Source organism: Lepidochelys kempii, chromosome 24 (assembly GCF_965140285.1).
Source record: "Lepidochelys kempii isolate rLepKem1 chromosome 24, rLepKem1.hap1, whole genome shotgun sequence".
Taxonomy (NCBI): domain Eukaryota; kingdom Metazoa; phylum Chordata; order Testudines; family Cheloniidae; genus Lepidochelys; species Lepidochelys kempii.
The window spans coordinates 8,717,330-8,740,689 of record NC_136403.1 but is presented as its reverse complement, the minus strand read 5'-3'; the positions used below and the strand labels follow the sequence as shown (position 1 = coordinate 8,740,689).

Sequence of the window (23,360 nt, the reverse complement as noted above, 5' to 3'; positions counted from 1 at the left end):
AGTTGAGCCCTACCATTGCCTCCTATACCAAAATATTGTAGAGTAGCAGGATGGACCTGCAGGACATCAGCTATGGAACTGGTTAATGTAGCACTACCATTGATACTATTCACAAAGTATTCGCCAGCTCTAGCGACACGGAAGTTCACGAGGAAACTGATGCAGATATGTTCACATACTGTCAGGGAAGCATTTTTTACTTTGCAACAAACCCCATTCTAAGGGCACTCAAGAGAATGTTCTGCATCCTTACAGTAAATCCTATTAGACTTATGGTGGGGATTTGAGAAAACAAAACTTGTTTTCTTTGTTTAAACAAAGCCAAGAAATGAAACTCATCAGCAGATGAAAAGGAGTGCTTGTGGCACCTTAGAGACTAACCAATTTATTTGAGCATGAGCTTAAAGCTCATGCTCAAATAAATTGGTTAGTCTCTAAGGTGCCACAAGCACTCCTTTTCTTTTTGCGAACACAGACTAACACGGCTGTTACTCTGAAACCTATCAGCAGATGAGACGACTTCCTTCACTTTAAATTTAAACTTCCCACCTCCCAAAAAAATATAAAGCCTTAACTGGGGTCAATAAGAGACAAGCCCTGAATGAGCCATAAGACAGGTTAGCTGCCTGTCTTGTGGCTCATTGGGGGCTTGTCTCTTATTGAAATTTAATCAACTGACATGAGACGTGCTGGATTCCACTTGCAAACAGTAATTGCTGTCTGCAACACAACACTAAACCCTTGTACAAAAGGCTACAAATTCCTAAGAAACAGAGTCATAACCTTCACTCCAGTCAGCTCTGTCCAGAACCTTTTGTGCAGACCAGTTTTACCAACAGAATTGCCCAAGTCCACCTTGTTGCTATTCAGGGGAAACTGTTTGGTAACATGATCTTACTCCCCCAGTTAACTTGACACATTCACTGAGTCAGCAAGCAACAGCCTCTCTTTACCCTGCCCCAGAATGGTGACATCATTCCAATAGTTGTCACCACAACAACTCTTCTCCCAGATATGGCGCAAGCAGATCTCCCTGTACATAGGTTGCAGAGCCAGAAAAGACTGCAAGACACTTATCCCTTAAGTTTCAACTGAGAAAAAGAGGGGGGTCCTTAAAAAAAATTAGACCTAAATTGTGACTTGGAGTTTCCAAGAACCATTGCCATGGCTGAATAAGCAAGCATGGTTTCCAAATGGTGTTCAATATAGACTGAAATGATCTTGTCAGCAAATAGGGTGATGCAAAAGAAACAGATTTCTTTCCACTATCAACAATGCACTCTGGTGCTAACAAAACTGCCAGGATCATTTTCCAGCCCAGGCACAAAATTTACTTGCCAACTCTTTATGACAATATATAATTTTTCTGTCAAAGACAGTTACTCATCCTCAGCAAGTAGAATTTTACAAGGCTGATTTATAGGTGCTGTAGACCCTGGACAATTTGCCCATCAGTAAATCATCATTTGGCACCGAGAACTGGTTAGTAAATTCAGAGTTTGTAGAGGGTGCATCACATTGCTTCTTGGCCCCGCCTTGGCACCTCCATTTCCAGCAGGGATAAAGGGGAAGGGAGGAATTCTGGACATGACGTAAAGGAAGAAAGAGAGACATCACAGCTGCAAACTCAAGTGACAGGAAGGACGGTGATGACCATGACAAAGGAAAGGAGTGGGGAAAGAAGAATCCCCTCAAGCAAAAGGAGCAGAGAATCCATCTCTGGTGCATGGAACGATGTTTGAGAGAATTTTTGTAGCCAGTACCCAATGGAAAACTCCAACAGAGACATACATTGTGAAGAGATAGATAACAGCAACACCTCTGAAATTGTAGGGCATCTGTATCGTATGGCTTCTTCGCTGGGAAGATTGTAGGAATCCTTCATGTTACAGGATGTTCTCAGACATCTCGTAGGTTGCATGTGCCCAGCAATGGCATTTCAGACTATTTTCTATGAATGGAGCACTGGACAGTATTCCACTGTCTTCTGTTTCTGCTTCTGAATCAAGTTACAGCAAGTTATCGTGTGTCCAGGTCTCAAGTTCTTCAGGTGGAAAATTAAGGTCGCTAAGTAACTGTAACCAGTGTCCTCATACAGACAGTATTGGAGCTGGTGAGCAGGCAAACCTAGAGTCCCCGTGGTGGTGATAGCATCAGAAATACCTTGATAGGGAAAGCTGAGGAAAAGATTCCAGTAATGGAGAAGATGACAGCAACTCAGTCTGTTCCCTGAGTCAGAAGGATTCAAAGTGCAATGCTATCCATTTCACCCTTGCAGCTTTTTGCTACAAAAGCCCATGCACTCGTTGAAGGGAAACTAATACAGGATAAAACATATACCGTTAAAACTTTTCATGAGGTTCAGTTTCGACCGCACAACCTGGCAAGAATTAAAAAGAAACACAAGCAAGAGCACTTGAAATAATGCACCTCATGTATGGTTATTACTGAGGTTATGCAGCATGACGTGACAACTGGAACAAGAAGATCTTAACTGAAAGAGTTGTATGCGGTAATAAAATGCTACAGTCTCAGATAGCAGCACATGAAAGGCCAAATTCATCCCTGGTGTAATTCCACTGCCTTCAACAGGAGCTGTACGTACTACACCAAAGCTCAAACTGGCCCAAAGTGAAACAATCATGTATCTATAAATGAACACTTGAAAGCACGTCTTTCCCACAAGGAAGAGACAGTTCTGGTTAAACAGCAAAGAGGCACGAGGAAGTCACAGTGCTGGAAAATTCCCAACCTTCTAGTTTAGAAGGCACCTCAAAACCATTTGCATGACTGTTCAACTTCAGTGGAAAGAACATTTTAATAAAATCAAATATTTTAAAGAACCAAACCTCCTAAAATCTTTTTTGGGTGGATGGAGTGCAGGGGAAGACAGAGGGAACAAAGATCTAGTTACAGGATTTCTTGATACTATGACACTTGATTAACAGGGTATGTGGTTTATATTCCAGGGAGCAAAAGGACCCATCTGCTTTCCATCATGGCCCCCTAGCCCTATCTGACATGCTCACAAGATACCATGGCATTCATCTATTCGGAACATTAGGGGGCAGAGACTTGCACTTAAGATGAGAAACAGGAAGTGCTTTAGTACCCCAAGACAGACAGAAATGGTGATTTATTACAGCGCTGTAAAGAAACCCAATTGTCTCACCATAAAAATCCAGGTAACCCTTATCTCTAGTGTTACTGTGCTAACTCCTACATCCTTGTTTACCAATTGGGTTGTAGCACCATGTCTCTGAGCTCCAGAAGTGCTCTCTACCCCAATCTCTCATTCAACCCGCACTAGCCAGACCAGATGCATGCTGGCACCAGATTGCTTGGCAACTGATCGGATTGTACTAACATCCCTCCCGATTATGTTCTAAAAGGAATGCATTTAAAATAAAAAAGTATTAATGCCTGCTTTAAACCAGACTAGCTTCATCCGGAACTGAAGGTACTGACAAAGGCTTGAGTGAACCAGAAGCAGTATGAACGTATGTCTCATTTAAGGGTCCATAAACAAGGATGGCGGGGCAATAATAATCTTAAAATTATAGATTCATCCTTATTCAAACCACAAGATAACATTAATTAGCCCAGTGTTTCAGTTCTTCCTGATTCCGACAGGCTTTTTGCTAGTGCTGAAGTTAGTCAATTCCCATTGTTTTTAGTTTAAATATTCTCCTAGACCAGATTAGAGCTAACGGAATGATTTACTTTTCTCAAAAATCTGGCGCTCCACTCCATCCCCCATACCCAGCCTCTCCTGAACTGCGATCCTGAATTTGTCTTACTTAAATACAAATATATCTGACATGCTTGCAAAGCCAAGTGTAAGTTTATAGCGCTACAGAAGTGTTCTGATAATAGTATAGGCCAACTGGTGAAAGTTCAATACTTTATCCCTGGCCTGGTCACATCTGAGGTTTTTACAGGTTTAAAAACGAGACAAATCTGAATATTTAATGAATGTCCCTGGCAGGATGATGCCAGTGTAAGACCAGATGTATGGATGAGGGCATCGTCAATAAAATCAGAGTTGAAGGAAAGCTTAGTCATGATTCTTGCCAGTAACCCACTTACTTAATCTTAATCCCAAAACAAGTTTTCAATTTATAATCAAATTCCGCAATCTCTAAAAAGAAAGAATTTTGAGGAGTCAGAAAAAGGTAGACAAACTTTCTCCTGGGGCATGATTAAAGTATATTACTTATGGTTCATAACCAAGTTAAATGAGGCCAGCAAGGGCTGAAGTGGAGACTGACACGTTATTGGTGGAGACTTTGCTGCCTCTGCTGCTCATCCACCTGGTCCAGTGCCTGGAGGCACTTAGTACTGATCAAATTATCCTAATCGAACCTTAAGAATAGCAGCAATTCACTGGGGCAGTTAGAGCCTCTGGGCCCAATACTCATTGATGCTAATGCCCTATGCTGTTCTAGTGGCACAAAGAGGCTGGAAACAACCCCGAGATCCCTCTGCACAGGGCTCTAAAGGGACCCTGCACCTAGCGTACGTTGAGAATCTAGTTGGAGTGCACTGCACTACGGCTATTCTCAGCTTCCCAGGAGCCATGGAAAGCACAGCATTAAGTTAGAGCATATTTGCACCCACAGGGCAGGGCTCTGCATGGCCCCAGAATATGGGGAGGGGGGGGGGTGTTAAAAAAGGTTTAGAGACACCTTAGCCCCCACACGCAGACACTGTTCCTAGTACAAAGGTGGAGTGACTGAGAATTACTTAGCATTAAATAGCTGCCTCTTAAGACTATCTGACAGTCTGCAGAAGAGTGTGTTTTCACAGGAGTTTAGCTGTTTTAACATAAGACAATGTTTCTAGGAATTTAAACAGCAAACGGATGATCTTAACCAGCTTCTTGAACGCTCTGAAGCTGGGAAAGTTTTTAAAGAGCCTGGATAGCTGAGGCCTCCTCCACTGCCATACACCATTCAAAAGGCTTGCGTGGCCTCTGGACCGAAATATGTTTTAAACATTGCCAAGAGAAACTCTTCTCAGGGCAGCTTTACATAAATTATAGATGAAAGCTTCAGTTTCCATTATATGAGCAGCTGCAGCCAGTATGAGCTAAGGAGACCTCCACGTGTCCTGCTTTCTGTCAGCCAGCTGTTTTCTACCAAACATTGAACTGTCAGGGACATGAAACATTCACTTACCCTACCCACATGGTGCCTTCCCCTTGGCTCATGACATGCGAATTCGCAGGGTTGGGAAAACAGGACATTTTTAACTACTAATCGGCCAGGCTGTGTTCAGCTGACATAATTAATACTTCATGTTTCTGTAGAGCCTCTTTCTCAAGTTCTATACATACAAGAATTACACAGCCCCCTCTGGCACTGCACAACAGAGGGGATGGGGATCATTAGCAAAGGATGTCAGCGAAACTCCCTGCTGTTACAGAAACAACCACAAGATCTTTAGTGTCTAGACAGAGCAGAGAACAACTTGGTTGTCTATTATTCAGAGGAGACCTTGAAAAACAGGCATACACCCAGAGAAAGTTGCACAGAATTAAATTTATCTGTCTTGGAAAGACCAAGGGCTGAGTCAGCCCTGAAGTGATTTGAATCTGTGGAGTAATGTATAGGTGTAACAAGCCTAATTCTCTGCCAGCTAAACCATCCCTTTTGGTTAGATGATTCGCTACCCCAAGAGAGTATTTCAACTGCTTGAGTTAAGACAGAGGAAGTGATGCATTGCTTCTCTCCAATTTGTTGAGCACAGCTCACAGATCTGCACTCTTAACACCTCAATTCCCTGTCCTCTCACCCTCTAACACTGTAGTACTGGAAATAAGACCTGCACTACTCATTACCTTGGTTTCCAAAAGAACATGTGGAGAAAACATCAAGGTCATTTGAAAGCAATGTAATAAAGCTCAGATTACCAGATTTTTCCTTTCCTTTCCCTTCCCTCCCTCAAAAACCAAGGGTACAGCTTTATCCTTTTGTTCTGAAAGACTATCTGCCAGACCTGTGAAATGGATGTAGGGGAGTCTAGATTCCTTTTGTAAGAAATGCAGCTCAAGCATCAGAAATAAACACAGTATCTGGCAAACAGATAAAGCACTCTGTAGAGGCAACAATATGATTGCAAAGGCTATACAAAATCCATGTCTAAATGCATAACTTTTCTACACTTAAAAATAACCAGTGTCATCCAGCTAGTCACAAGGCCTGAGAGCGCCATTCAGGTCTGGAAGAAGTATGACATGGGAAAATGTACATGTGCATGCAAGTTTGATTTAGTCCTTATTTAACGCTGCTTAGCATTAAACTGCATTAACACTAGACACTGCAAATTGACATTGCCTCACACACAGCCCAACCCTTCCAGCATAACACAGTTTGGGTTCCCTCTGCTTTATGGCTGGGAGGAAAAGGAGGACCGATTAAAAGGAGGTCTCATTACAACAGGCAATTTGTGGAACAAGAAAGTCAGCCAATATAAAAATGCCCTGGCTCTCTTCTCAAAAGCAAGGGCATTTGCATCAGACATTCATTTTGGACAGTGAATGGGGACTAGACCTGGTGGAGTTGTCTGGGCTTATCTGCACAGAGGCTGTTTTGTTTTGCACAGGATTATTTTTTAATACCTCGATGGAATCCTCCTCAGAGGTGACTATGAGGGGCAGCCACTGTGTGCTGAAATCGGGGGCCTTCCCTTCCCCTGCCTGATGCATTCAGCTACAGGTGAATTCCCACCAATCTTGGATATTAACAACCCTCTGTTCTGAATCTCTCTGCAACTCCTTCCTTGATGCAAATGACAGAGACGGGGAATGAAAGTTCAGCAGAGGCTTGAAATATTCATTCTGTGCTTTGCATCAAGGCTGCAATTTCACACCAATGTCCCTCCCAGGATGAGCTCCCAGGGTAACCAATAGCAAGCCCTAATGCACCAATTCAAAACAAAAACTCCAGCTGTATTTTACAGATGTGCTGATCATATTTATTAACCAATTTATTAGCGAAAAGACTGATCATTGAGAGACTCATTCCTATGAACAATGGTCATGAGACCACCTACAGTAGCTATAACTAATGGGTGCAAAGCATTTCTGTATATATCTGCTAAATGTACAGGGCACTTCCTTCCTTTACAGGAGCAAGCCTAGCTCAGGCTCAGAGCTGGGAAATAGGAGCCTGGGTTCTATTCTTAACTCTAGCACTAAATCACCATGTAACTTAGCTACCTACTTAGATGTGCCCATTCTTGTTGAATTGGAACATTTCAAACAATAAGGAGTTTATCTTTCCCAGAATCTTTTAAGGTAGGAAACAGTTGTCTCCCTTTGTACAGACAGCAAAATGGCAATGAAGATTAAATTGTGATACAGGAAATCTGTGGCTTAGAAACTGAACCCAGAGCTCCTGAATCCCAGTCCACTACCATAACCATAAGGTCATCCTTCCTTTCCTAGCTTCCCCATCAGTAAAGTGGGGGAAAAATACTCACCTATCTTTGTAAAGGCACCTGTAGGACCCTTAGAGAAAAGGCATTAGAGAAGAAGTGCAAAGTATTTTTTTTTTATTACAATAGAGAGTTCCTGCACGAATGGGCTCTACGTTTTCCAGCCATGGCTACAGCACATAATGCCACTTTTCTTGGGGGAAAAAAATAAATGAAATTTACATCATTTGCACTGGTTAACATAAAAATCTCTAGCAGAGAAACAGTTATGAGATGAGGCCCAAAGGCACATATCCTGTTGTGGACACACGCTTCACAGACAAAAGAGACTCCAACATTACCTCATCCTCGCTCTCGACTTTGGGATTGCTGGCGGTCCGTTTCAGATTGCTGCTCAGGCTGATGCTAGCTGTGGCGTCCGACTTGGACCGCTGGTGAGTCCTTTTGGAAGGTGACAACCCCATGTCGGGCGCCGGGCTCAGAGACGGCAGCTCCCTCTTTTTGTGAGCTGGCTTCAACTCATCAGAGAGGATGAGCTTCCGCAGCTTGGTCCCACGGGAATGTCGCTGAGTTGAGATGTGCATGTCCGAGGAGTAGGCGCCCAGCAGCAGAGCACACTGGAGGGAAAAGTTGATGCTTTGCCGACAGCGGTGCACAATGTAGGGTTTGATAGCATCGCCAACATCTTCATCCATATGGATGTACATGTTTAGAAGCTGTGGCAGGTAGAAGTCCACATCCTCGTTCCTAAAGCAAAACAACCTATTTCCAATATAAGCTTGTACCCCTGGCTCCTTTGAATTGTACAAGTATGAAATGGCCATGGAGATATCAAAGAGTTTGGATTCAAAGAGCCGGAGCAGCCAGGACTGCTTAGCTGAGTTGTTCTTTTGCCGCCTCCGGGCGCTTTTCACTGTGTTGGCCATGGTCTCGTCCTCCTCCTGGATCCTGGAAGGCGCGCCAGCTGGGTCGTCCAAGCATTTGATTTCACAGCCATCTCCGACGTCTCCATTGGCTAGTTCCAGGTTGGTCCGTGGAGCACTCTCCATTTCGTTGCAATCATCCGATTTAGCCACGCTGTCTGAGGAGACCCCATGCATCAGCTTGACCTTCTCCAGGACCTCTTCACAGGCTTTCTTCGCCACCTCAGGGTCGATAACCGCCAACTCCCCAACGCCTTCTCTGATGACGCTGAGAGGAGTCCCTCCATTTCCCTGCAGCACTGGGCCGGATGACTGATCCAACGCTGTCCCAGGGGCTGCATCTACAATAGCGTCACCCATAGCAGTGGCAGGTCTTCACGCTTCAAAGCTGAAAGGAAAGCAATGTGAAAGGTAGTCATTTTGGGAAGGGGAGAGAGATCATCTGCCTATTAACCTGCTGCAGAGCCTACTAGGTGCACTCTTTTTGGGATGTGCCTCAGAAGATATTTAAAGTTGAGACAATCTGGTGTGAACATTTTTTGACTAGGGTCTTGTCTGCATAGGAATGGCATGCACATTGGTGCAACAACGATAGGGAAAACCTCCAGTATATGCACAATTTACAGCAATGAGGCTTATCTTGAAATAGATCACATTTGGCCTTTAGACTCCTTCTCAAGGCCCTTTCTACCCAGCCTTGATTTGCAAAAAGCAAAAGAAAATAACCAGGAAACTCTTTATACCTCACACTCAAGGAATTTTGCAAGGTTATGTAGCCATTAATGGGATTATGGCTTTATACGTCAAGCTGGGTGTATCCAATGCGCTTTGTTCATAACTAGAATGTAATAAATCCCTCCCAGCTCCGCTTTTATCATTTTAATTTCCCCTTGTGACAGATTACTATGTAGCGCTTACCTAGCACTTTGAAAGTTAAGTCGCCTGACACTCCTGGGAGGTAGGCAAGTGTTATCCCTTTATTACATTGAGAAAGGGAGACTACGCGACGTGCCAGAACTAGTTAGAACAAGAATTCCTGCTCCAAGCCTCATACTCAGATATCTGGGCTATGCCCCGCCCCCTACAATTCACACTCATTTTTAATATTACTTTTTTTTTTTTTTTTAAATAAAGCTAAAACTAAAGCTGGAAACACTTCCTACTTTTGTCATCTCAATCATAACTGCAACAACATATCCTACTATGGTCAGCCAGAAATAAGGAAACCCAGTGCCACGTGGAAATATCTTTTTTTAAACTGAAAAGGAGGACTTGTGGCACCTTAGAGACTAACCAATTTATTTGAGCATGAGCTTTCGTGAGCTACAGCTCACTTCATCGGATGCATACCGTGGAAACTAAAGTCTGCTGCAGTTTCCACGGCATGCATCCGATGAAGTGAGCTGTAGCTCACGAAAGCTCATGCTCAAATAAATTGGTTAGTCTCTAAGGTGCCACAAGTACTCCTTTTCTTTTTGCGAATACAGACTAACACGGCTGTTACTCTGAAACCTTTTTTTAAACTGACATTCCTCTCAATAAAAGTTTGCTATTGCAGTTCTGACCACTTTTCTTTCCTTGCTTTTCTGTACAGGAAGATAGCTCACAATCACCATACAACACCACCACCTTTTTCAAATGCATAAGTATTTCAGTAGGATTCCTATTTCCCGCTCTCTCCCAGTCACTTCCAAACCCAGTAGAATTATTTGCTGTGGAAAGAGATCACTGAACAGTTTTCAGCCTATCCATTTCCAATCTGACCCCAACTCCATATTTACAGCCTACAAAATCCTTACTGGCATGGCACATGGCCTAGGACAAGAGACTTCCCTGCTAATTTAATTACTTGGTTTATGTATTTATTTCTAAGAGTGAATACCACGTTTATCTGCTAATCCATGACATAAACCAGTGCGGGCAACCAATCACATGGTTACTTCCACATGCTGCCAGAAGATCTATTCTTCTTCCCCACCCACATTTAAGAAAAAAGCCATTGCTATTTGTAGAGTCAGAAAATAATCCTGAAACAAATTAATGAGAGCGCCTTAAGTTAATTTTCATAAGGCAGATTCTTTACTGTAACTGTCCAACCAAAGCTCAACATCTAAGGCAGAGGTAGTCTATTTTTTGTCAAGGCCCAAATTTCTTGGTCAAGATATAGTCAAGGTCCAGACTCCAGAGAAAATAATAATAAAAAAAACTATAATGATAATAGTACGTAAATAAAAAGATTTTGGGGATCTGTTCAAAAGGATATAGCAGTCTGGATTTTCCCAAGTCTAAGGGATGAAAGAGAGATCCTGTGCTGCGCCATTAGCATCGGGGGAACTTTCTGTACCTCCATTTCCCCATCTGTGTAATGGGAATATCTACTCACATCCCATGGCTATTGGGAAGATTTTCTATCTAAGGTACTTATTAGGTCCCCTTGTATCTGAGTTCAGTCTCACAGTCTGCATTTATCCTCAACACCCGCAAGGTAGAGAAGAACTTGTCTCCTCATTTTACAGACAGGGAACTGAGGTACAGAGAAGCTAAGAGACACTTAAAGTCACAGTCTGGGGCAGAGCAGGGACTTGAATGCAGGTCTTCAAGTCCTAGGCTGGTACCCTAACAACTGGACCATCCTCTTCTCATTTACATTCCTATCTTGTTGTCCTCAGCTTGCCATGATGAGAGAGGAGGAATGAATTAATCAGCAAAAATATCCAAGAGTTTCTTTTCAAATACTGGAATTGAATACGAGTAATATAGCAATGCTTAGCCATTAACTTCTCTATTTCTGTAAAATGAAGATTTTCTCTTCTAACCTGCTTTAGTTCTAACTAGAAGAACTGCTTTAGTTCTAACTTCTGGGTAAATGAAGTCTGACCAAATCTCAGCAAGGTCCTATCAATCTTTCTAGGCATTTGAAGCGATGTAACTACAGCTTTCACCCTTCTGCACAGAAATAACATACACAGCATTTGTAAGTTACTTTTCCTTTGTGTGTCCCATTTCCTTTGGTGCCTACCCCACATGCTTTGAACATTTGTGGTAATTAGATCCTAACCACCCGGAAAACACAAGAAAGTTATTATCCCTCCTTAATTAGCTCTGCTTTGCCCCATAAAAACTCAACACTACCAATTCCCTTGTCCATGTGAGTTCTTCCTCTATATTTCAACAAAGGTCTATGACTGTAGTATAAAAGCAGGTACAGGATATTGCAGTTTGCCTACAACTGGGGGAAGCCATTCCATGGGATCTCTACAAGCTGGAATCCTTAAAATGTTAACATCAAGCCAACTGGAATGACAAACACCAACTAATAAAAAAAATCAACTGTGGCATTTGTTAAAGCCCAACCCTAGATCATCAGTCACACGCCAAGCGCAAAAGTACCTTTTATACCATGCTAACCAGTCATCCCTGACTAATATAACAATCTAACATACAATCACAGAGGGCTTTTATAGTCCCAGACTCTCGAGGGAGCGGGGGGAGGGGGGGTTTGATGCAGAAAAATGCTTTTGACAAGTTTCTTGTTAGGTTGCAGATGGAAAATATTATAGTGATCCAATTAAACTACTGTTTTCCCACTCGCTTATTTTAAACTTAAGTATACGAATGCTAAGAAGGAAGCATGGCCATGGGGTTAAGTCTATGGATGGAGACTGAAGATCTGAGTTTAGTTCCCAGCTGTGTGTGACCCTGAGCAAATCACTTCATCTCCCTGTGTTTCAGTCCCCCTCCATCTCCCTCCCCCTAATGCCCAAAAAGCTATCTTGTCTATTAGAGTAAAATACACCATCTAGCAACAGGTTCAGATAAGGAAGCAACTCCATGGTCTGATTTCTACACCCTTTCAGCAGCGCCTCCTTCCCCAAACCATAAGATAGTCCCTGGTTAAAGGGTCATAAAAGTGGGAGGTGTGCATGCTCAGTGGACCCTATTAGAAATAGAAATGTTTAAGATTTTCTCTTCAATTTATTCAAACTGCCCAGAACACCTGTGTCATGTTCCAGAATCATTAGAGACAATAAAACAATCACACTGAAATGCTAAGCTATAAAACCCCCTTAAAGCTTCCATGACTTGGGCTACTGCACCCCCAGTGTCATCTAGAACAGCTTTATACATGCAGTCTAGATTCCCATCAAGGCACATGGGGGCTTCCACCACTGTGTAAATCTCAAAATGCAGCAGCTGCAAAGCCCAGAAGAATTCCCCAAATCCTTTATCACCCCCACACACCCCAAAAGCCTTCCCTTTGGGAAGCAATGCTTGCTCAGGAACAACGCAACAAGAGGTGCTGCTTATAAGTGGTGCTAAATCAGCAACAAAAGGAGAAAGATGGCGAGAGACTTGCAACCGCTCAGTGGGTTCAGCTGGGATTAGAGAGTCATCAGAACCAAATGCAACATACAGGCCTACTGGGTCCGCTCCCCATGGCAGTTCTAGCACTGGAACCAGTGCAGGGCATTTCTTTAGTTCTTAGAACTATGGTTTAAAGCCAGGATTGTCTAACCTCTTTCTGTATCTCCCTGACACAATCTAGATCAACCGTCCCCACACCTGGTTTATTCAGTGATTTGTCTGGGTCAGTTTGGAGAAAGCCAAAGAAACATCTCCCTCTCTAAAAGCTCCATAACATCCCAATCAGGGAATGCATTCTCTGCCTTCATCCTCCTCTATATTTTTCTGTGGATCTCAACAGTTGGTTAAACATATTACAATGTGCTATTTACTTCTGTTTGCAGCTTTCAGACCTCAGTTTAGCTCCTCCATTCTAAATCACTGTGCTCATTAGGATAACAAGCCCACCAGCTATACACAAAGAAGCAATATAATCTAGAAAGCAGCCAGAGCTGAATTCTTGTGGTTCCTACTTCACCCACAATTTCGACCTGGTGGAACTCCACAGATGTCAGCGATTTAACACAAAAGAAAGGAAAGTGCCCAATGAATATAGAATTTCATACATGAAGCTGTGAAGAGTTAAAGCTCTTGAAGTGCATTGTTTTTTGTGACTCCTTGTAAGCGCTTAGGGAGACCTAATGGAACAGAGTGATTGCATTTTAAAAAATGTCCCAGTCCTGCCTGCCTTGAATAAAGACTGTTAGCACTGTAGCATTAGGACTGGCAAGCAAACAGGAATACTGGATGGAGAGTCAATAAGACATCTGGTCTCTATTATACTATGTTGCTTTTCGTTTTCCTCAGCATTCATGATTTACTGCATCTCATTCCAGCTCCAGATATTTTTCAGAACACACTAATCAGGCTGGGGAGGGGGGGAATAAAGCAATTTCAGTATGCACTGAATCAAGACTTCATTTTCAACTCTGCCTCCACTATATAGACTCTCTGCATTGCCACTGCACTTTTCAGTGGATCACAAAGTGCTTTACAAATATTAACCCTTGCAACTTTCCCCCTGAAGAGGCTATTCTTACTTTTAAAAGTGGGAAACCGAGGCACAGAAGGAAAGTGACTAGACCAAGATCACATAGGGAGGCTGTAACAGAATGCTATAAGCAGCATTTAAACAAAGACCATGATAAATTCTTCTTATCGGAGAATGTATCTTCCTCCGCCTAGTATGAAATTCCTTTAGTAGGAGAAAAATTCTTCTCTCGGCATCAGCACAGATGGATTGCCATCCATTTTCACACCTGGCTGAACTGGATTAAACCTGAACACGACATACATATCTCATCCATTCAAAAGCCAGACATGCTCAAGGGACAAATTGTGCCCTGAAGGCTGCACCCTATTCTACAACAAAACATTTTCTGTGCTTTTTTTTTTCCCCCACAAACTGTACTCACAAAAAATGTAGCTTGGCAGAATTTGATTTTTATCCTTTCATAATTTCAAAGGGTAACACTGATCTTTACTTTTAAGCATTTTTTTTTCTTACTTTTATCAATTTAAAATTTTCACAAAACTGAGTTTTAAACATTTTTTTCCCCAATTTTCATTTATTTAAATGTTCACAATTTGTGGGAAATTATGGGTGGTCAGACAATTACTTAACAACAGTAGATGCTGAGATTCAAAAAGTCACAGCTTTATAATTGTTAAAACACAAAATGACATCACACATCAAATAATACAAAGTAAAGAGCCTTAAATCAAACTCTCAAAGCTCTCAAGCAGCATTTTACCTACTCTGTCTAGCTGTCAATCTCTATCATCATCGATGGAAATATTTTTTCCATCAGTTTTGGTGCGTACGATTAAATCAACATGTTCCAATAAAAATCTAACCCTTCCAAGCCTAAGAATAAATTTAAATAATAAATAGCAGAGGGAGAGCAAGATTAAGAGGCACAAGGAGGAGAGGAGATGTTTTTCAGTTGAGATTTTGTGCAAGATGGGAAGTCAGTGAGGCGGAGAGATGAAGGGAGGCTATTCTGGGGGCCAGGAGACACACAGAGGAAAGACTTTGCACACCAACGGTGGTAGTGTGAATGGGCAGAGGAGGCTAGTATTAAGAGTCTTGATCCTGCCTCTGGCCCTGATCCAGCAAAGCACTTAAGTACAGGCTTAATTTATCAAACTCTTTGGCCACTAGGTTCCAGGCAGCCACCTCCTCGTTTCTGTATCTGACCTACATCCCAACTGGTGTTACAATATGGGGTCCTACCCAGAGTGTGACCCATGTTATGACACCTATAAGGTCCAGGCTAGATGCTGAAATTAGGACCATGGCTACCTGGAACTGGCTGCATTGTGTGAATTCCCAAGTTTATTCCTTACCTCTATAAATCCGCAGAAAAGAAGGACAGACTCTCCCACAATACCCAATGCAGCACAGTTTGCTGTGGTGCTAAGAACCACGGGATGTGCCCACGAGAGAGAGGTAGAGCCAGTAATGGCACCCAGGAGTCCTCCGTCCCAGTCTCCTGCTCTAACTACTAGCCTGCACTCCAGGAAGTACGATGTAAAAACATAGGACAGGAACAGTAAAGGATGGACTGTCAATGAGTACTCAGGGACGCCTTAATATAGGAATCGTAGTCGATGTGTCCTTCTGAGCCTTTGTGGTGTGCCACAGCAAGGTCAAAGGAAACCTGTAGTTGATAGATCTGTGGACACCATGTAAAATTAATCCAGCTATTTTCCCACTGAATCAATAGGGTCACCACATACATGCATCAAAGCAGTACACCAAAACTCTAATGCACCTGCCCAGTAGCTGCTTTTCTCAATCAATAATTGCGCGGGGGTTTTATGCTCTATTGTAGGAGCCAGAAAGAGTATCAGCTAAAGAGACTGCTCACCAATGGCTTGATCCCACTTAGCTACTCAGCACCAAGTACCTCATTTCAGCACAAGCACAGTGGCTGGTTTTGCAAGTCGGCACTAATAATGCACTACGTGGACCACAAATCAGGACAGAGCTCCAAATAGTTTGACAAGTGGGCTGAAGTTTCTGCTACAGTCTGACCTCATAAAAATGCTCGGGTTAGAAGCATTTGACATCTCGTCACGGTTCTGCAAGGTTTCATTTTATGCTGGATTTGATTCAGCCAACTCTGCATTACTTAAATAGTAACAAGTCTGGGGCTCATGTGACCAGGACGAGGCATTACTCCTAAATTTGGATTAAAACGGATCTACTCTGCAGGGTATGCCACAAGGAATAATGACAAATGATCTCAAAGACATTATAGAAATGACTAAGAAATTGCTGCTCCACAGTCACATGAGGGATACAGGCTAGCAGTAAACTCCTTGCACAAAGACCTCTGCACCCAAAATCTCTGTTAATAGCAAACTACTAATACTTTGTCCTTCTGTAGCACTTTTCAGAGGACTGAGGCCCTTTATTCATTTAGCTTCCCTACCCCACTCTGAAGAAAAGATCCCATGCTGGAGTGGAGAAACGAAGGCAACCTGACCAAGATCACAAAGGAAGCCACATCTCGTGACTTGCAGATCTGTACCATAAAACCATACTTCCTTCATTCCCTCTCCACGAGTTATAACTTGTGATGAAAAATAATTAAATCCAGTGACTTATTTTTAAAATTAATTTTTCCATAATAAAAAAATGTTGTGGTCTGATTTTCAGAGGTACTGCACTACCCCAGCTCTCTCAGTGCTCAACGAGAGCTGCAAGGGCTCAAACTCCTTTGGAAATGGGACCTTAATGTCCAGACTAAGCAAAATTATGAACAAGTCAGATCATCTCACAAGGCAGAGTTTGAGACCCACCATAAACATATTTAACTGCAGCAGCAATTCTATCAACTTGCTACTCTCAAAAACACTTCAACAATAATTTGCTCTTCTCTAGCTCCTTCATCTCCAAGTACTTTGCAAACATTAATCACCAACCTCTTTTTAACAGAGATAAATCAAAGCCTGGTCTACACAAAGTTAGGCTGACCCAGCTATGCTGCTATGGGGTATGAAAAATCCACAGCCCTCAGCAACCGTCACTAATAACTCTAGGGTACACTGTGCTACGTCAATGGAAGAATACCACCTCTCGAGGAGGTGGATTACCTACGCTGACGGGAGAACCCTTCCTGTCAGCATAGATAGTGTCTACGCTGCAGCTGTGCTGCTGTAGCTTTTCAAGTGTAGACAAGCCCTATGGTACAGTGGTGTAATCTGGTCTGGCAATTCCTATCTAGAGCAGCAGCCTGTCTCCAACAATGATCAGTACCAAGCGTTTCAGAGGTAGAAACCCTGCAGCAGGTAGTTATGGGCTAAGTTTCCTGTAAGCTGTGCAGCTGCATGGCATCCTTCTTAGCACCACACAGGCGCTCAGGGAACCCGCCCAGGGACTTGCCATGGCCGGAGTGCGCCCGGCCCCAACTCAGCCACAACTGGGGCGCCCTGACCCAGCCCTGCCACCACGCCCCTCCCCTGGCCCAAACATAGACACAGCCCAGATCTGCCAGGGGAGGGGCACCTATCCTGTGACCCCAGCCCCGGAGCTGCTGCGGTAGGGAGAGGCATCTCTCCCCCCTAGCCCAGGTGCTGCTGCGGGGAGTCCTCTCTCCCCACCATAGCTCCGAGCACCCTCCTGCACCCCAACCCCTTCATCCCCGGCCCCACCCGAGCCCGCACCCCCAGCCAGAGCCCTCACACCTCTGCACTCCAACCCTCTGCCCCAGCCCTGAGCCCCCTCCCACACTCCAAACCCCTCAGCCCCACCCCCACCACATGAATTTTGCTATGTGCACCAATATGAAGGTGATGTGTCACACATCACTTCCATATTGGTGCACATAACAAAATTCATTCTGCACATTCAGCCTGCCCCAAGGGAGTTTCCTCTTAGCCCCCCAATAGTTAGAAGATTGTTTATGCCCTGAAGCTTGAAGTTTATAACCCTTCCAAAGCTCTTGCGTGTATATATATATTTATTATTTTAACAAGAATATCCTGAGTTATCAATATTTGAATTAAGAGGTGAAGTGACTTGCACAGAGTTAGTCCAAGAGCTGGGAAGAGAACCCAGTGGATCAAACTCCCAGTCCCCTGCTCTGACTGTTATAATGCCTCTGACAGGAATGGCTCATCTTTAGTTGTTCCAAACATGGAGACCTAAATTTAGCAGCAATCTAAGGACCACAAGACTGGAGTTTCTACTAAAGTCACATTCGGATTTCCAGAAGAGAAGTCAGTCTTATTACTGGAGTTTTCTATTTCCACCAAGTGGAAGCTGCAGTCTTAGGCCCTGACCCTGCAGCTGGATCCACACAGGCAGATCCCCTGCACCCACGTGAACCACGGACTTCAATTATCATTACTAGATGTGGACCACAGTTAGCACAGAGGGCAATATAAATATAGCACATTGCCCAGCTCATAAAGCCAGAGTAGGTGAAATCTCTCAGCTTTCCTAAACATTAACAAAACCATTAAGACAAGAGAGCAGAATGACCTGAGAAGGGGCTGGGAGTAAGGATCCCCTGGTCCCGTTCCCAGTTCTGCAATTGACTTGCTCTGTGACTTTGGGCAAATTATTTCACACAGCTGTTCCTCAAGTTTTACCATGTGTAGAATGCTTTGAGGTCCTCAGACCGAAGCTGCCATGAGAGTGCAAAGTATTACCTGTGTCTAGATACCAGAAGGTGAATGAATGGACAGGGCAATACATATTGACCATTTGATTGTAACGCCTACAGAACTATCAACTTGGAGCATCTTCTGCAGGAACAGGTCAGAAGAACATAAGAACAGCCATACTGGGTCAGACCAAAGGTCCATCTAACCCAGTATCCAGTCTTCTGACAGTGACCAATGTCAGGTGCCCCAGAGGGAATGAACAGAGGTAATCAGGTGATATCAGTGCTGCTGATATACTGTCTACCATGAAAATCTAATGTTAATAAAAACTGCCTCTGGGAAGGCCACTTGCCTAGCATATCAAATAATTTTTAAAATCCTTAAGTAGTTCTTTCAGGCATTTTTACAAAGCACAGGAAGGACAAGATGGCTCAATGGATTGGTTATGGACTACAAAACCCTCCACATCTAAGCTGTTCAGATTCAGCCCTGGTCATTAACAACTGAAAGATGTTACCTGAGGGTCGACAGAATGAGCTGGGGCGGGGGGGGGGGGGGGGGGGGGGAAGAGGTCTGAGTCCAGTTCCTAAAAATCTATTATCATATCAGAAAATGCAGCACTACAAGGATTTGCAGCAGATCAGTCAATGACTGACAAGAATACAGGCCTGTCAGGACTGACAAGTCATTATAATGGTTAATGTTGAGATCAGGATTAAAGCAAAGCATAGGAGATGCTTGTATTGCCACTGTCCATTCTGTACCTGTTAAAGGGATATTCACAGGACTTTGGTCTCTGGGCACCAAATCAATCCAGCATCTTTCACCAGCACCACCATCTGTTTCTCTCTCTCTCTCTCTCACACACACACACACACACACACACACACACACTCACTATATATTTCTCAGAGATTATGAAGCATTTAAAACAGAAGGTCTGATTGCTTGGGGATAACGAATTACGAAACGACAATCCATCAGTCTGTTGCATACCTGGTGCAATCGTATCCAACACAGCAGCTTCTCCCTCCTTGAATGCATGCACACCAATATGATCGAGCTATTCATCTTTGACAATGCGGACTCAAGTGGATTCCCAGAGATGATTCTAATCAGCTGTTTGAAGGAGGGGAGAAAAAACGATGCTACTCAGGCATAAAAAGATTCCCTTGTAACTGAAATAGACCAAACAAGCCCTGGTTGCTGCTTGGCTGCATTCAACAACAATCCATAGCTGTTTGAATAATAAATACCAAACACGTGTAAGTCTGCAACCCAGTTGAAACCATGGACCCTGGAAAACCAGCTTTGTCCATCCCCCAGTACACCCAGGGCAGAATCCCTCCTCCCCAGCTTTACAAGACAATTAAGGCTCCATCCAACCCTTTAAGTTTTCTCTTTTTCAAAAGAAGGTGAAATTTGGCTGCTGCAGTAAGAGACTGGTTACAAATCACATCAGAAAAAGGCAGGGCTAACCACATCACAGAGAACAAACTCTTCTGGAGTTCATAGGTCTGGGGGCGAGGGGGCAGAATTTATTCAAAGCAATAGCTAGAAATGCCAACACAAGAATCACCACTGCCTCTCCATCCCAGCAACTGGAAGGAAATTAAAAAGACACCAGAACAATTCCTGTCTCCAGTCCCAGCTTTGGGGAATTTCTTTTTGCCCTGGGCTGTTACTGTTAGTGGCATTTACTGGGGGAGAGACAGAAAAGACTTAGCACCAGCTATGCCACCATAAGGAATTACAAGCCCGTTCACTGAGTGGGAAGAAGGGGGGTAACCACATGAAGTGGGGACCACCCCAGAAAAGAGAAGGATAAAATCCCTGGAAAACGGAGGTGGTTACACAAGGGCAGAGAAATTCAATCACTGGAAGAAGAATCCCAGAGAGGCTGCCTAGATAGAGGGAGGAAACTATAACTCCACAGGAGACAGTGCAGGAACTGGAGAATACCCCAGGAAGGGGAGTAAATGGGGTGGGGGGGACAGGAGGGGTTAGTTATGAGAAAATCCCAACAAGGGACAGCTAAGCATGAGGGGCCTGGATGGCAGCCCCTGCAATGGGGAGAATAGGAGAGATTTCACTATGGGAGGAGGAGGCAGGGGGGCTCTCTTAGGAGCAACCTGGGGGAAAGGCTTCAGGATGTCCTAGTTGGGGAGGGGGACAGCTGGAGGTGGGGCAGCACAGAGATTTCAAGAGTGGCAGCAACCTTGGAGTGAAGGTCGCATGAGGGGTCCACAGGAAGACACAGACATGGGGGAGGTGGGGGAGAGGAGAAGGAGGACGTTTTAGTGACCCCAATGGAATGGGTCCCACTGGGCAGGGGGAAGATGGAGGACCTATAAGGGGGACTCAAAAAGAGGAAATCAGGGGATGATGAGGGGCTCTAAGGGGGATGGTTGTGGGGAAGGCTGAAGAGGGGGCTGTAGGGTGAACTGGAGGGGGGACAGAGTGGGGGAAGGGGACACCGAGTGAGGGGAGTGAGCAGGCTGGAGGAGGTGAGGAGAAGCTGGGGAATGAAGGGGGACCCTGGCGGGTGAGGACAGGGGGAGGCGAGAAGAATTTAAAAAGGAGATAAGGGGGAACTGGAGGGAGAAGGGGGAGGGGACCCAGAGAGGGAGGTGGGGAAAGTGGGGGGGCAGGGGATCCAGCGGGGGGAGGGGAATGCTGTGAGGAGTGGGGAGCCCGGGGGGCCCTCAGGATGTGCTGAGGGTGGCAGGGGACCCAGGGAGGGGGTTGGGGGAAGCGGGGAGCCAGGGACCCAACTGGGGGGTGAAGGTAAAGTGGGGGGCCAGGGATCCAGCAGGGGGTTGGGGGGAAAGAGGGGGGCAAGGGACCCAGCGGGAGGGATGCTGTAAGGAGGGGGCCCGAGGGGAGGAAGTGGGGGGCCGGGGACCCAGCGGGGGGGGGGGTTACTGTGAGGAGGGGGCCCAAGGGGAGGAAGTGGGGGGCCGGGGACCCAGCGGGGGGGGAATACTGTGAGGAGGGGGCCCGAGGGGAGGAAGTGGGGGGCCGGGGACCCAGCGGGGGGGGAATACTGTGAGGAGGGGGCCCGAGGGGAGGAAGTGGGGGGCCGGGGACCCAGCGGGGGGGGGGTTACTGTGAGGAGGGGGTCCATGCGGGGACCGAGCGGGGGGCCGGGGACCCAGCGGGGTGGGGAATGCTGTGAGGAGGGGGCCCGAGGGGAGGAAGTGGGGGGCCGGGGACCCAGCGGGGGGGGTTACTGTGAGGAGGGGGCCCGAGGGGAGGAAGTGGGGGGCCGGGGACCCAGCGGGGGGGGAATGCTGTGAGGAGGGGGCCCGAGGGGAGGAAGTGGGGGGCCAGGGACCCAGCGGGGGGGAATGCTGTGAGGAGGGGGCCCGAGGGGAGGAAGTGGGGGGCCGGGGACCCAGCGGGGGGGGGTTACTGTGAGGAGGGGGCCCGAGGGGAGGAAGTGGGGGGCCGGGGACCCAGCGGGGGGGGTTACTGTGAGGAGGGGGCCCGAGGGGAGGAAGTGGGGGGCCGGGGACCCAGCGGGGGGGTTACTGTGAGGAGGGGGCCCGAGGGGAGGAAGTGGGGGGCCGGGGACCCAGCGGGGGGGGTTACTGTGAGGAGGGGGCCCGAGGGGAGGAAGTGGGGGGCCGGGGACCCAGCGGGGGGGGTTACTGTGAGGAGGGGGCCCGAGGGGAGGAAGCGGGGGGCCGGGGACCCAGCGGGGGGGGGTTACTGTGAGGAGGGGGCCCGAGGGGAGGAAGTGGGGGGCCGGGGACCCAGCGGGGGGGGGTTACTGTGAGGAGGGGGCCCGAGGGGAGGAAGTGGGGGGCCGGGGACCCAGCGGGGGGGGAATGCTGTGAGGAGGGGGCCCGAGGGGAGGAAGTGGGGGGCCGGGGACCCAGCGGGGGGGGGTTACTGTGAGGAGGGGGCCCGAGGGGAGGAAGTGGGGGGCCGGGGACCCAGCGGGGTGGGGAATGCTGTGAGGAGGGGGCCCGAGGGGAGGAAGTGGGGGGCCGGGGACCCAGCGGGGGGGGTTACTGTGAGGAGGGGGCCCGAGGGGAGGAAGCGGGGGGCCGGGGACCCAGCGGGGGGGGTTACTGTGAGGAGGGGGCCCGAGGGGAGGAAGCGGGGGGCCGGGGACCCAGCGGGGTGGGGAATGCTGTGAGGAGGGGGCCCGAGGGGAGGAAGTGGGGGGCCGGGGACCCAGCGGGGGGGGGTTACTGTGAGGAGGGGGCTCGTGGTGGGGGAAGTGCGGGGCGGGGGGCCCAGGGGGGGCAGAGGAATGACTGAGGGGGGCCGGGGACACAGCGGGGGGGGAAGTGGGGGGGCGCGAGGGGTCCCCGGTGGGGGTGGGGGGAGCCCTGCGGGAGGAACTCCCCTCCCCCCCCGCCGCGGAGCCCGCCCTGTCGCTCACCTGCCGGCGGGGGACGCGGCTCCCTCCCCAGCCGGGACCCGCCGGCAGCAGCCGCCGCAGCCTCCGCACAGCAGCAGGCCCCAGCTCCGGGGCTGCCCGCCGCGCCGCCTGAGGGGCCTTCACACCCACCCCCACCACAGGGACGGGGAAAGGCGCCCCAAAAATTACCGCGCCCCCAAGCCCCAGAGTCCCCTTGCCGCGCGCTCACGGGGGGGGGCCCTACCCTCCTCCTCGCGGGGGGGAGTGCTAGGACGCAAGGACCCCGGACACCTATAGAAACCTATGCGCTCTGCAGGGGTGGCTACTTCATTGCCTGATCAGAAAGGGGCCCAGGCGAGTCCATGGCTCGGGCAGGCTGCAGCTGGGGCAGCCGGGGGGGAGCTGGGGGCGTTGCACAAGGGAAACAAACTTGCATGTGACATAAACGCAGCAAAGATGCGTCCCCGCCTCCCTGGGCTCTGCAGGGACTCAGAGGGGAGTTGTGGCCAAAGAAAGAAAGAAAGAAAATTGTGCAAGTTTGGGCACGTTTCAATATTGCACTAAAAAAAATCCCTTTCTTCAGCAGCCATAAACTTTGC

General features: G+C 46.9%; 1 protein-coding gene across 5 annotated transcripts in view; it reads right to left on the bottom strand.

The window, feature by feature from the left end:
* Positions 1–22,892, bottom strand: part of PI4KB (phosphatidylinositol 4-kinase beta) — a 59,242-nt gene extending 36,350 nt beyond the window's left edge. For 2 of the 5 annotated variants that reach the window (XM_073323376.2, XM_073323379.2), the window contains exons 1-3: positions 22,783–22,891; positions 19,383–19,505; positions 7,782–8,751 (exon numbers count right to left, since the gene is read on the bottom strand). In XM_073323376.2, coding sequence (XP_073179477.1) covers positions 7,782–8,723 — 942 coding nt within the window. In that variant the 5' untranslated portion in view covers positions 8,724–8,751; positions 19,383–19,505; positions 22,783–22,891. Of the gene's footprint in view, positions 1–7,781; positions 8,752–19,382; positions 19,535–22,782 lie in introns of all 5 variants that reach the window. The other 3 variants (XM_073323380.2, XM_073323377.2, XM_073323378.2) reach the window with 3 other exon arrangements.
* Positions 22,893–23,360: the final 468 nt, after the last annotated feature.